General features: G+C 43.7%; 1 protein-coding gene across 7 annotated transcripts in view; it reads left to right on the forward strand.

Moving 5' to 3' along the window:
• Positions 1 to 5,149, forward strand: part of map7d3 (MAP7 domain containing 3) — a 168,576-nt gene extending 163,427 nt beyond the window's left edge. For all 7 annotated transcript variants that reach the window (XM_063061181.1, XM_063061182.1, XM_063061186.1 and 4 more), the window contains one exon: positions 3,383 to 5,149. In XM_063061181.1, coding sequence (XP_062917251.1) covers positions 3,383 to 3,390 — 8 coding nt within the window. In that variant the 3' untranslated portion in view covers positions 3,391 to 5,149. The remainder of the gene's footprint in view (positions 1 to 3,382) is intronic.
• The last annotated feature ends 9,513 nt before the right edge of the window (positions 5,150 to 14,662 follow it).

The raw sequence follows: 14,662 nt of genomic DNA on the forward strand, positions 1-14,662 counted from the left end.
TCTCTAGCCTCACTATCACATGGCACGGATAGCAATCCTGAGATTGCAACCCTGGAGGTCCTGTCCTTCAACTTTGCACCTAACTCCCTAAACTCTCTTTGCAGGACCTTCTCCTTCTTCCTATACACGTCACTGGTCCCTACATGGACCACGACATCTGGCTGCTCACCCTCCTTCCTGAGAATACCAAAAACTCGATCTAAGATATCGCAGACCCTGACACCAGGGAGATTCTTGCTCCCTGTGTGTATGGGAGTGGGGGCTGTAAGAAGGATGAGCAACCTAACTGTAGCACCTTAGTTCAGGGAGCCATTCAAAAGGGTGGGGGGGGGGGAGAGAAGAAAAATATAGTGGTAATTGGGGATAGTATAGTCGGGGGAATAGACAGTTCTCTGTCCTGAGGTTAGAGAGTCCCGAAGGCTGTGCTGCCTGGCTGGTTCCCGGGTTCAGGACATCTTATCTGACCTGCAGAGCAATTTGCAGTGGGAGGGGAAAGATCCAGTTGTCATGGTCCGTGTGGGTACCAATGACAGAGGTAGAATGAGAAAAGAGGTTCTGCTGATGGAATATGAGCAGCTAGGACTAAATTAAACAGCTGAACTGAAAAGGTGGTAATCTCTGGATTACTATCTAAGCCACATGCAAATTGACATATGGTCAAGAAGATTAGAGAGTTTAAATGTGTGGCTCAAGGATCGGTGTAAGAGAAGTGAGTTTGGTCATGGGAAATTGGCACCAGTATTGGGGAAGGAGGGAGCTGCACCAAACGGAATTGTGATGGGACCTGGATCTAGGCAAATCGTATAACGAGGGCTGTGGATAGGGCTTTAATCTAAGGAGTAGGGGGGTGGGTTTAACAGTTAGGAGAAGTATGGATAAAGTAAAAATGAAAAGTGTAAAGATAAACACCATAAGATACAAGAGAAGTAGTCGGCCATTCAGCCCATCGAGTCTGCTCCGCCATTGAATCACGGGCTGATCCAATTCTTCCAGTCATCCCCATTCTCCCCATACCCTTTGATGCCCTGGAAAATCAAGAACCTATCTATCTCTGCCTTAAATGCATCCAATGACTTGGCCTCCACAGCCGTTCGTGGCAACAAATTCCACAGATTTACCACCCTCTGACTAAAGTAATTTCTCCGCATCTCAGTTCTAAATGGACATCCTTGAATCCTGAAGTCGTGCCCTCTTGTCCTGGATTCCCCTGCCATGGGAAATAACTTTGCCATATCTAATCTGTTCAGGCCTTTTAACATTGGGAATGTTTCTATGAAATCCCCTCTCATTCTCCTGAACTCCAGGGAATACAGCCCAAGAGCTGCCAGACATTCCTCATACAGTAACCCTTTTATTCCCAGAATCATTCTCGTGAATCACTTTGAACCTCTCCAATGTCATTATATCCTTTCTAAAATAAGCAGCCCCAACTGCACACAATACCCCAAGTGTAGTCTCACGAGTGCCTTATAGAGCCTCAACATCACATCCCTGCTCTTGTATTCTGTACTCTGGAAATGAATGCCAAATTTGGATCTTGGGGTCCGAGTCCATAGGACGCTCAAAGCAGTTGCGCAGGTTGACTCTGTGGTTAAGAAGGCATACGGTGTGTTGGCCTTCATTAATCGTGGAATTGAATTTAGGAGCTGAGAGTTAACGTTATAAGGTAATGCTATAAGAACTGCTTTTGCCAGAGAGTGATGAATCTGTGGAATTCTCTGTCCAACGAAGCAGTGAAGGCTACCTCAGTAAATATATTTAAGACAAGGTTGGACAGTAGGGGAATTAAGGGTTATGGGGGAAAGACAGGTAGGTGGAGGTGAGTCCATGGCCAGATCAACCATGATCTTACTGAATGGCGGAACAGGGCTTGATGGGCCAGATGGCCTACTCCTGCTCATGTTTCTTATGTTCTTATGTCTTATAGTCTTATCTTAAGCTCCTTAATCAAATCTACTTAACTACACAACACCCAATCCAGAATTTCCTTTCCCCTAGGGGGCTCAACCACAAGCTGCTTTAAGAAGCCATTTTGTAGACATTCTACAAATTCCAACATCAATCTAATTTTCCCAATCTACCTGCATAATGACTCATTCATTTTGCCTTTATTACATGCCTTTTCTATTTGTCACTGAAATTTATGTCCCACATCCTGGCTACCGATCGGGAGCCTGTATATAACTCCCATCGGTGTCTTTTTACTCCTGCATTTTCCTAACTCTACCCAGAAAGATTCAACATCTTCCAGTCTTATGCCACTTCTTTCTCATGATTCGATTTCATTTTTTACCAACCGAGGCAACCCACCACCTTTGCCTACCTGTGCATATCCTTGGATGTTAAGCTCCCAACTGTGATCTTCTTTCAGCCATGTCTCACTGATGCCTACAACGTTTTACCTGTCAATCTCTTAACTGCGTTACAAGATCATCTTCCATATTTTGTATACTGCAAGCATTTCAGTGTAACACTCAGTCCTGCATTCATCTCCCTTTTCTATTTTGCCCCCATATGTTATATCTCACGTCATCCCACTGACTGCAATTTTGCCCTATCACCTGACTGTCCATCCTCACAGTCTCACTACACACAGCATTGACTTGTATACCAACTGCACTATCACTCCAGTTCCCATCACCCTGCCAACTCCACAACAACTCTGCCAAACCTGCCCCTTCAGGTTCAGGCGTTACCCTTCTCTTTGTAGAGGTCATACTTTCCACAGGAGAGATCCCAATGTTCCAGTGTAAAAGTGGTTTTAAACTGAACAGCTGTATAGCCCACCTCTGTGTGTTGTACTCTATATATTTTAGGTTAGTTAGTGTGACTACAGTCTGAGAGGCATACAAAACCCACTGTAAACTGAATGACTGTTTAACTAGCGTCTGCATTGTACTGTGTATGCTTTAGATGAGTGTGACTGCAGTCTGAGAGCACATGAAACACATTGTAAACTGTATGGCTGTATAGCCTGCCTCTGTGCTATGCACTGTGTACATTTTAGGCAGTGGTGCAGCTAACTGAGAGACTGCCTCATAGCACCTGGTGACCTAGGTTCATTTCTGACCTCTGACACAGTCTGTGTAGAGTTTGCATGTTCTCCCTGTGGCTGTGGGCTTTCTCTGGGTGCTCTGGTTTCCTCCCACATCGCAGAGACGTATTAGTAGGTTAATTTAACCTTTGTAACTTGATCCTAGTGTAGGAGTGAGTGGTAGAATGTTCAGGGAGCTGGTGGGGGCAAGGGAAGATTAAAATCTGCCATTAATGTCGGATTGGTGTAAATTGGTGGTTAATAGTATAGACCCATTGGGCTGAAGAGTGTATTTCTGTGCTGTATCGCTGACTGTCTTGTAATGTGAAATTTGTTCTGTTTTCCCAGAACTCTGAACGTCTTGATTGGAATTGCACTTACACATTCAGTATTTTACCGAGTGCTGAACACCTTGTTACATGAAGCTGCTTATAGAGGACTTCTCAGTGTGCGCAGAAGAATTAATGAATCCATCACCACGGTGAATGCTGGTTTACACCGTTCCATATTTCAGGAGCTTGCTCCTTGACTTCTGTTGGTAGATTTTTCTAACCTGTTTTTGGGTTAATCTGTCAAATTCCTTTCCTAACTCCCTCTCTTGTCAAACGAGTTATTTGGATCTACCTTGATTTTCATATTGGATTAGCTCTGGTTTGTCACCCTCGTCACACAGGAATGAGTTTTTGCAGGGTGAATAGTGCTTATCGTTCTGTGAGCAGTTAATTCTGTTCATTAAAGTTATTAATAATAACGTGACAGTAATGAACCAGCTATGGTTCACATAAAGCGATGGGGCTGAAAAAGTGTTGCAGTTCTGTTGTGAATCTGTTTCATGTGCAAAGTCAGACTTGTGATGCATTTTAACTTTTAATGGTTAAAGTGTGATGGCTTGTCTCACCTCAGTGATTATTCAACTGGAAATGTAGGTAATTATGATAGGATGTAGCAGCTAGATAACACTCACTCCCCACACTGAGATGTTTAAATAGATTCGGCTGTGGGAGAGCTATATTGGGAGTGGGACAATGTAACAGTGAGTTGGGAGACGTGTTTCGAAGGAATATTGTGAGAAGTGGTGGAGCGCAGTAATATGAAAGTATTAGTTGAAGGTCATTACATTTCCGCTGTTTAATGTTGTACTGAAATAGAAATTGTGAATTAACCGATTATTTAATTGGCTCCTTTTTTCAGTTTCATCCTTCTAGAATATTCTATTTTTAATAAGCCTGCACTAACATACGTTAATGAAATAGCTTCTGTTATAAACTCTGTTTATTTGTTGTTAGGAACTTAGCATTTACATATATTTCACTTATTTTAAGGTAAGACGTTTTATTTGGCATAATGTATTTAAGTATTTCTGTATACATCTTAAGTATTAATTTGTTTTACATTCAAAACAGTATTTGGCCAGAAGACTATTTCCTGATGGTCTTTCTGTTCTGAGATTTCTCTTCCAAGCATCATATTGTATTAATGAGATATAAATAAGAAACGTTAAGGCAACATGTCAGGATCAGTTATCTTTGAAGAGCCTCTTCACTGCAGCCCAGCAGGTCACAATCCACCTTTGATAGATGTGGCTGTAAACCCTAGGCTGCTTTCACCCTCAGCTTCCCAACGTATTTAGCTGCTGCCGTCCATAGGAAGGTGCATCTTTTCACAGCAGTTGTTCCATCTATGAGCTTTATTCAATATTTTCCTGTTCTCAGTTGTTTTTTTTTTAATCCGATAAGGAGCCTTAGGCTGCAGTGACTGATATTCTCAGCTATATCGACTGCAAAAGGAATACCCTCACTTGGCTATTCAGCTGTTTTTTTTGCTGGTGCAGTTTATAGAAATGAGAATCTTCTGGTCTGTAACATGTACTTACGGCAGTCACGATCACCTCTCACTGACAGTTCACAGACCAGAACAGTGCCTTAGGTCAATTTTTTGTGTATTTTTGTAAGATAATTAACTTGAACTCTTTACAAGGAAATGACAATCTCTCGCTGAACTACCCTCTGCGCTGTGCTTTTGCTCAGTGCCCTCTTCACAACTGTATGTAAATAGCAATGTGAATCATTTAAATAAATTTTACAGGTTTAAATTAAGTGCTTTATTTTGATTCTAACCAGTTTCCAGTATCCTTCAATCAACTAACGATTTGTGCTGTTTTTCTGTGAATAGACTGAAGGAACAGCCTTTCTTCTTGGAGTGGAGGGGCACGAGGACATATGTCCTTATGGTCACACAGTACAGGAGCAGGTCCACTCACCTACTGTCTCCACACCAACTGTGGCACCCGTCCATGTTGATGACACTGGTCCACCAAATCCACACCAGCTTTGGTATCCATCCATGCTAATGACAGATTTGCCAAAATTAAAGGCTTTGGGAGATTGGTTACTGGGAAACTCTCCCCTAACACAACAGGATCTGTTTTGATTTGAGTTTAGATCATGGGATTAAAGGAGTTGAGGAAACATTCTACCACCCCCACAAAGAGCACTGCCTGTGAGATTGGGGAAGGCAGAGAGATTCCTATTTTCACCCAGAGAGAGAGCACTTCACACAGGTCAGGGAGAAGAGTTTATAATGGAGGGTTTTGCGGCTCTTGGCACATTAGTGGTGGACCAGTCGATACGTGATTCATTGGCAGGAGCAAATAAAAGAAAAGCAGGGTCAGAACAGAGCGGCCATTGTGTGAGTGGGCCAGTGTACAAGTGGGAACTTGAGGCTTCGGCTCAAGAGGCACAGGTAATTAACAGGTAAGGCTTTTGTAGTGGATTGAATAAAAAGTCACTAAATTACAGCTAATTAAGTAAAGTAGGGATGATGCAGGATCAGGTGACATGCTGTAGCTGCATGATATGGGAGCTGGTGGACCCCATTGTGGTTTTTTTTTAAGTGCAATCGTGACCAATAGCCAGATCAGAAATGCTGATCAAGTCAACTAGTTCCCAAAGAGAACTCTGATAGGCCAATCAGATGGTTCACTGCTGTTCAGCGATAGAACACAAAAAAAATAAGAGGCACAAGGGTCGCTAGCCCCTGTACCCTAGAAACACACCTGAGCAGTGCAGCAGAGGTGACCATATCTGCAGCAGGTGTTGGCTGCTCAAGGAACTCAGACTCAAAGTTGATGACCTGGAATCTGGACTTCAAACACTGCGGCACATCAGTGAGGGAGAGAGTTAACTGGATTCTCTGTTTTGGGAGGCAGTCACACCCATTAGATTAGCTGCCTCAAATTCGGTCTGTGGTCATGGACAAGAGGGTGTTACTGCAAGTGAGGCAGGTACTGGGATCAAGTGACAGTGCTGGAGGAGCCTCAACCCCTGAACTTGTCCACCGGTCTGAGCTACTTGCTCCCTGTGTGGATGAGAGTGAGTTCAGGGAGCCATTCAAAAGGGGGGAGAAAACAAAAATGTAGTGGTAATTGGGGATAGTATAGTCAAAGGAGAGTAAACAGAGTTCTCTGTCGCGAAGATGGAGCATCCTGAAGGCTGTGTTGCCTGCTTGGTGCCTGGGTTCTGCTGAGGGAATTTGAGCAGCTAAGGGCTAAATTAAAGAGCAGAACCAAAAAGATAGTAATCTCTGGATTACTACCTGAGCCATGCAAATTGGCAGAGGGTCAAGGAGATTAGAGAATTAAATGTGTGGCTCAAGGATCGGTTTGAGAGAAGTGGGTTTGAATTCGTGGGAAATTGGCACCAGTATTGGGGAAGGAGGGAGCTGTACCAAACGGACAGTTTCCTGAACCGTGCTGGGACCTGGATCCTAGAAAATAACTAGGGCTGTGGGTTGGGCTTTAATCTTAAGTAGTAGAGGGGTGGGTTCAACAGATTGGAGAAGTATTGATAAAATTAAAAAAGTGCGGATAAAGATAAAGTAAAAGATAAAAAAGCGAAAAGTAAGAGTGGAGTGAAGAAAAGTCAAATGCAAAAGAGTAAAAGATTACAAGATTTTAAAAGGACTATGAGTGTAAGAGCACTTTGAATACTGGTAGTATTCAAAACTAAGTGAACTTTTGGCACAAATCAGTACAAAGGCGTATGATTTAGTGGCCATTACAGAAATGTGATTGCAGGGTGGAAAAGATTTGGAATCAAATATCCAAGAATATCAGGTAAAACTGAAGGACAGATAGGAAGGTGGGGTGGCGCTGTTAATTACAGATGAGATCAGGACAATAGTGAGAGATGATGTAAGATCTACGGAGCAGAATTTTCAATCCATCTGCGTAGAGATTAGGAATAGTATAGGGAAAAAAGTCACTGGTGGGAGATGTCTATTGGCCACCAAATAATAACGTTACAGTGGCACAGGCAATAAACAGAAATATCTGAGGCATCTAAGAATAGAACAGCAGTTATCATGGAGGACTTTAACTTGCACATAGACTGGGTGAATCAGGTTGGTCGAGGTAGTCTTGAGGTGGACTTCATAGAATGCATCCATGATGGCTTTCTTGAACAGCATGTTACTGAACCTACAAGGGAACGTGCTGTCTTAGATCTGATCCTGTGCAGTGAGACAGGTAAAATTAGTGATCTTGTAGTTAGGGATCCTCTTGGAAAGAGTGATCACAGTATGATTGAGTTTCTCATACAAATGGAGGGTGCAATAGTTCAAAGGAAAACCAGTGTATTCTCCCTAAACAATAGAGGCTTCAGTGGGATCTTTATTTGGGTCTTTATTCTTTGGAGCGTAGAAGATTGAGGGGGGACTTGCTAGAGGTATTTAAAATTATGAGGGGGATAGATAGAGTTGACGTGGATAGGCTTTTTCTATTGAGAGTGGGGGAGATTCAAACAAGAGGACATGAGTTGAGAGTTAAAAGAGTTAAAGGGCAAAAGTTTAGGGGTAACATGAGGGGGAACTTCTTTACTCAGAGAGTGGTAGCGGTGTGGAACAAGCTTCCAGCTGAAGTGGTTGAGGCGGGTTCAATATTGTCATTTAAAGTTAAATTGGACAGCTATATGGACAGGAAAGGAATGGAGGGTTGTGGGCTGAGTGCAGGTCAGTGGGACTAGGTGAGAGTAAGAGATTGGCACGGACTAGAAGGTCCGAGATGGCCTGTTTCCGTGCTGTAATTGTTATATGGTTATATATGGATGAGGAATTTGGCTGGTGTAGACTGGGAACACATGGTGGGGTGGTTGAGGAACAGTAGAATGCTTTCAAATAGATTTTTCACGGTGTTCAACAAAAGTATATTCCAGTTAAAAGCTAGGACAATGAGGGTGGGGAGAGCCAGCCTTGGATAACTAAGGAAATAAAGGAAGGCATCAAACTAAAAGTTTGTGCGTATGAAGTCACCAAGAGTAGTGGGAAACTGGAAGATTGGAAAAACTTTAAAAAGCAGCAAAGAACCACGAAGTGAACAATAAAGAAAGGGAAGCTAGATTATGAAAATAAGCTAGCACAAAATATAAAAACGGATAGGTGGCTAAAGTGAATGTAGGTCCCTTGGAGGACGAGAAGGCGGAATTGATATTGGGTAATGAGGAAATAGCTGAGGCTTTGAATGACTATTTTGTGTTGGCCTTCATGGTGTAGGACATGCCAGAGAAAGATGTGGATGCGATGGGATGTGAGGACCTCGATACAATAGCTATCACTAAAGAGGTAGTGCTGAGCAAACTTGTGGGCTTGAAGATAGGTACATCCCCTGGTCCGGATGGAATGCATGGGGACTCGATAGTAAGGGGGTCAGATAGGCGATTCTGTGGACGCAGTCCAGAGACTCGGATGGTAGTTTGCCTCCCTGGTGCCAGGGTCCGGGATATTTCTGATCGTGTCCAAGATATCCTGAAGTGGGAGGGTGAAGAGCCAGAGGTCCTGGTACATATAGGTACCAATGACATAGATAGGAAAAGGGATGAGGTCCTGAAAGAAGAATATAGGGAGCTAGGAAGGGAGTTGAGAAAAAGGACCGCAAAGGTAGTAATCTCGGGATTACTGCCTGTGCCACGCGACAGTGAGAGTAGGAATGCGATGAGGTGGAGGATAAATGCATGGCTGAGGGATTGGAGCAGGGGGCAGGGATTCAAGTTTTTGGATCATTGGGACCTCTTTTGGCGCAGGTGTGACCTGTACAAAAAGGACGGGTTACACTTAAATCCTAGGGGGACCAATATCCTGGCAGGGAGATTAGCGGGGGCTACTGAGGTGACTTTAAACTAGAATGGTTGGGGGGTGGGAATCAAATTAAAGCGGCTAGGTGTGAGGAGGTTAGTTCACAACAGAGGGATGGGAACCAGTGCAGAGAGACAGAGGGGTGTAAAGTGAGCATAGAAGCAAAAAGTACAAAGGGGAAAAGTAAAAGTGGCAGGCCGACAAATCCAGGGCAAGCATTAAAAAGGGCTAAGAGAGTTGTAAAAGAGCGCCTGAAGGCTTTATGTGTCAATGCAAGGAGCATTCGTAATAAGGTGGATGAATTGAAAGTGCAGATTGTTATTAATGATTATGATATAGTTGGGATCACAGAGACATGGCTCCAGGGTGACCAGGGATGGGAGCTCAACGTTCAGGGATATTCAATATTCAGGAGGGATAGACACGAAGGAAGGGGAGGTGGGGTGGCATTGCTGGTTAAAAAAGAGATTAACGCAATAGAAAGGAAGGACATAAGCCGGGAAGATGTGGAATCGATATGGGTAGAGCTGCGTAACACTAAGGGGCAGAAGACGCTGGTGGGAGTTGTGTACAGGCCACCTAACAGTAGTAGTGAGGTCGGAGATGGTATTAAACAGGAAATTAGAAATGTGTGCAATAAAGGAACAGCAGTTATAATGGGTGACTTCAATCTACATGTAGACTGGGTGAACCAAATTGGTAAAGGTGCTGAGGAAGAGGATTTCTTGGAATGTATGCGGGATGGTTTTTTGAACCAACATGTCGAGGAACCGACTAGAGAGCAGGCTATTCTGGACTGGGTTTTGAGCAATGAGGAAGAGTTAATTAGCGATCTTGTCATGAGAGGCCCCTTGGGTAAGAGTGACCATAATATGGTGGAATTCTTCATTAACATGGAGAGTGACGTAGTTAATTCAGAAACAAAGGTTCTGAACTTAAAGAGGGGTAACTTTGAAGGTATGAGACGTGAATTAGCTAAGATAGACTGGCAAATGACACTTCAAGGATTGACGGTGGATATGCAATGGCAGGCATTTAAAGGTTGCATGGATGAACTACAACAATTGTTCATCCCAGTTTGGCAAAAGAATAAATCAAGGAAGGTAGTGCACCCATGGCTGACAAGAGAAATTAGGGATAGTATCAATTCCAAAGAAGTAGCATACAAATTAGCCAGAGAAAGTGGCTCACCTGAGGACTGGGAGAAATTCAGAGTTCAGCAGAGGAGGACAAAGGGCTTAATTAGGAAGGGGAAAAAAGATTATGAGAGAAAACTGGCAGAGAACATAAAAACGGACTGTAAAAGCTTTTATAGATATGTAAAAAGGAAAAGACTGATAAAGACAAATGTAGGTCCCCTGCAAACAGAAACAGGTGAATTGATTATGGGGAGCAAGGACATGGCAGACCAATTGAATAATTACTTTGGTTCTGTCTTCACTAAGGAGGACATAAATAATCTTCCAGAAATAGTAAGGGACAGAGGGTCCAGTGAGATGGAGGAACTGAGCGAAATACATGTTAGTAGGGAAGTGGTGTTAGGTAAATTGAAGGGATTGAAGGCAGATAAATCCCCAGGGCCAGATGGTCTGCATCCCAGAGTGCTTAAGGAAGTGGCCCAAGAAATAGTGGATGCATTAGTGATAATTTTTCAAAACTCGTTAGATTCTGGACTAGTTCCTGAGGATTGGAGGGTGGCTAATGTAACCCCACTTTTTAAAAAAGGAGGGAGAGAGAAACCGGGGAATTATAGGCCGGTTAGCCTAACGTCGGTGGTGGGGAAACTGCTGGAGTCAGTTATCAAGGATGTGATAACAGCACATTTGGAAAGCGGTGAAATGATCGGACAAAGTCAGCATGGATTTGTGAAAGGAAAATCATGTCTGACGAATCTCATAGAATTTTTTGAGGATGTAACTAGTAGAGTGGATAGGGGAGAACCAGTGGATGTGGTATATTTGGATTTTCAAAAGGCTTTTGACAAGGTCCCACATAGGAGATTAGTGTGCAAACTTAAAGCACACGGTATTGGGGGTAAGGTATTGGTGTGGGTGGAGAATTGGTTAGCAGACAGGAAGCAAAGAGTGTGAATAAACGGGACCTTTTCAGAATGGCAGGCGGTGACTAGTGGGGTACCGCAAGGCTCAGTGCTGGGACCCCAGTTGTTTACAATATATATTAATGACTTGGATGAGGGAATTAAATGCAGCATCTCCAAGTTTGCGGATGACACAAAGCTGGGTGGCAGTGTTAGCAGTGAGGAGGATGCTAAGAGGATGCAGGGTGACTTGGATAGGTTGGGTGAGTGGGCAAACTCATGGCAGATGCAATTTAATGTGGATAAATGTGAAGTTATCCACTTTGGTGGCAAAAACAGGAAAACAGATTATTATCTGAAAAGGGGAGGTGCAACGAGACCTGGGTGTCATTATACACCAGTCATTGAAAGTGGGCATGCAGGTACAGCAGGTGGTGAAAAAGGCGAACGGTATGCTGGCATTTATAGCGAGAGGATTCGAGTACAGGAGCAGGGAGGTACTACTGCAGTTGTACAAGGCCTTGGTGAGACCACACCTGGAGTATTGTGTGCAGTTTTGGTCCCCTAATCTGAGGAAAGACATCTTTGCCATAGAGGGAGTACAAAGAAGGTTCACCAGATTGATTCCTGGGATGGCAGGTCTTTCATATGAAGAAAGACTGGATGAACTGGGCTTGTACTCGTTGGAATTTAGAAGATTGAGGGGGGATCTGATTGAAACGTATAAGATCCTAAAGGGATTGGACAGGCTAGATGCAGGAAGATTGTTCCCGATGTTGGGGAGGTCTAGAACGAGGGGTCACAGTTTGAGGATAGAGGGGAAGCCTTTTAGGACCGAGGTTAGGAAAAACTTCTTCACACAGAGAGTGGTGAATCTGTGGAATTCTCTGCCACAGCAAACTGTTGAGGCCAGTTCATTAGCTATGTTTAAAAGGAAGTTAGATATGGCCCTTGTGGCTACAGGGGTCAGGGGGTATGGAGGGAAGGCTGGGTTCTGAGTTGGATGATCAGCCATGATCATAATAAATGGTGGTGCAGGCTCGAAGGGCCGAATGGCCTACTCCTGCACCTATTTTCTATGTTTCTATGTTTCTATCCCAGGGTACTGATAGAAATGGCAGAATTTATAGTAGAGGTTTTGGTGATGATTTACCAAAATTCTCTGGATTCTGGGCAGGTCCCGGCAGATTGGAAGACGGTGAATGTCACGCCACTATTCAAATAAGGATGCAGGCAAAAAGCAGGTAACTATAAGCCAGTTAGTTTAACATCTGTAGCTGGGAAAATGCCTGAAGCTATCATTAAAGAAGAAATAGCAAGGCATCTGGAAAGAAATGGATCCATCAGGCAGACGCAGCATGGATTCACCAAAGGCAGGTCCTGTTTGACAAACTTACTGGAGTCTTCGAGGATATAATGAGCATAGTGGATAGAGGGGAACAGATGGACATTGTTTTAAGATGATAGAGTCTTTTAAGAGACTCCTGGATAGGCACATGGAGCTTAGAAAAATCGAGGGCTATGGGTAACTCTAGTAATTTCCAAAATAAGTACATGTTCGGCACAGCATTGTGGGTCAAAGGGCCTGTATTGTGCTGTAGGTTTTCTATGTTTCTATAAACCTGGATTTCCAGAAGGTGTTTGACATGGTAAGGAGGCATAGTGTTGGGGGTGATGTGTTAGCATGGATAGAGGATTGGTTAGCTAATAGAAAGCAGAGAGTTGGGATACATGGGTGTTACTCTGGTTGGCAATCAGTGGTGAGCAGTGTACTGCAGGGGTCAGTGCTGGGCCCACAACTGTCCACGATATACATTAACGATCTGGAAGAGGGGACTGAGTGTAGTGTATAGAAGTTTGCTGATGATACTAAATTGAGTGGAAAAGCAAATTATGCAGGAGGTACAGAGAAATATAGATAAGCTGAGTGGGCAAGGGTCTGGCAGATGGAATACAATGTTGGTAAATGCGAGGCCATCAACTTTGGAAGGAAAAATGAAAGAGCAGATTATTATTTAAATGGTCAAAATTGCAGCATGCTGCTATGCAGAAAGACTTGGGAGTGCTTGTGCATGAATCACAAAAGGTTGATTTGCAGGTACAGCAGGCTATCAAAAAGGCAAATGGAATGTTGGCCTTCATTGCTAGAGGGATTGAATTTAAGAGCAGGGAGGTTATGTTGCAACTGCACAGAGTACTGGTGCAATTCTGGTCTCCTTACTTGAGGAAGGATATACTGGCTTTAAAGGAGGTGCAGAGGTTTACCAGGTTGATTCCAGAGACGAGGGGGTTAGACTCTGAGGAGAGATTGAGTTGCTTTTTTAAAGATTAGGTTAGATTATGAGGACACGCAGTCCTCTTTTGTTGTCATTTAGTAATGCATGCATTAAGAAATGATACATTGTTCCTCCAGAATGATATCACAGAAACACAAGACAAACTAAAACTAAAAAAACTGACAAAAACCACATAATGATGACATATAGTTACAACCATGCAAAGCAATACCATAATTTGATAACAGACCATGGGCACAGTAAAAAAAAAGTCTCAAAAGTCTCTCGAAAGTCCCATCATCTCACGCAGACGATGGAAGGAAGAAAAACTCTCCCTGCCATGAGCTTCCAGCGCTGCAAACCTGCCAATACAGCACCCTGGAAGCACCCGACCACAGCCGACTCTTGAGTCCGTCCGAAAACTTCGCGCCTCCGACCAGCCCTCTGACACTGAGCACCATCTCTGCCGAGTGCTTCAACCCCGGCCCCGGCAATAGGCAAAGCCGGGGATTTGGGTCCTTCTCCTCCGGAGATTCTCGATTGCACAGTTGCAGCAGCAGCGAAGCAGGCATTTCAGAAGTTTCTCCAGGTGTTCCTCCGTGCTTCTCACGTCCGTCTCCATCAAATCAGGATTGTGCACGGCATCCTACTTACAAATACAATATCATTTTGGAGCAGCCACGCACTTGGGACTTTACTCGCTGGAATTCTGAAGAATGAGAGGAGATCCTTTAGGAACATAAAATTATGAAAGGGGTAGATGAGATGGAGGTAGGAAAGTTGTTTCCACTGATGGGTGAGACTAGAACTAGGAGACAGCCTCAAGATTTGGGGAGTATATTTGGGATGGAGATGAGGAGGAATTGCTTTTCCCGGGGTGGGAGAGAGTGAATCTCTGGAATTCTCTGCCCATTGAAGCAGTGGAGGCTACCTCAGTAAATGTATTTAAGTCAAGGTTGGATAGATTTTTGCATAGTAGGGGAATTAAGGGTTATGGGGAAAAGGCAGGTAGATGGAAATGAGTCAATGGCTAGATCAGCCATGATCTTATTGGACTCAACGGGGTAGATGGTCTACTCCTGCTCCTGTTTTTCACCTGAGAGAAGAACACTAACTGCTGAGAAGTGCAATTGGTATCAGTGGGTACTTGCTGGTTAGCACAGGCAAGGTGGGCTGAATGGTCTGTGC

Source organism: Mobula hypostoma, chromosome 10 (genome assembly GCF_963921235.1).
Source record: "Mobula hypostoma chromosome 10, sMobHyp1.1, whole genome shotgun sequence".
Classification (NCBI taxonomy): Eukaryota; Metazoa; Chordata; class Chondrichthyes; order Myliobatiformes; family Myliobatidae; genus Mobula; species Mobula hypostoma.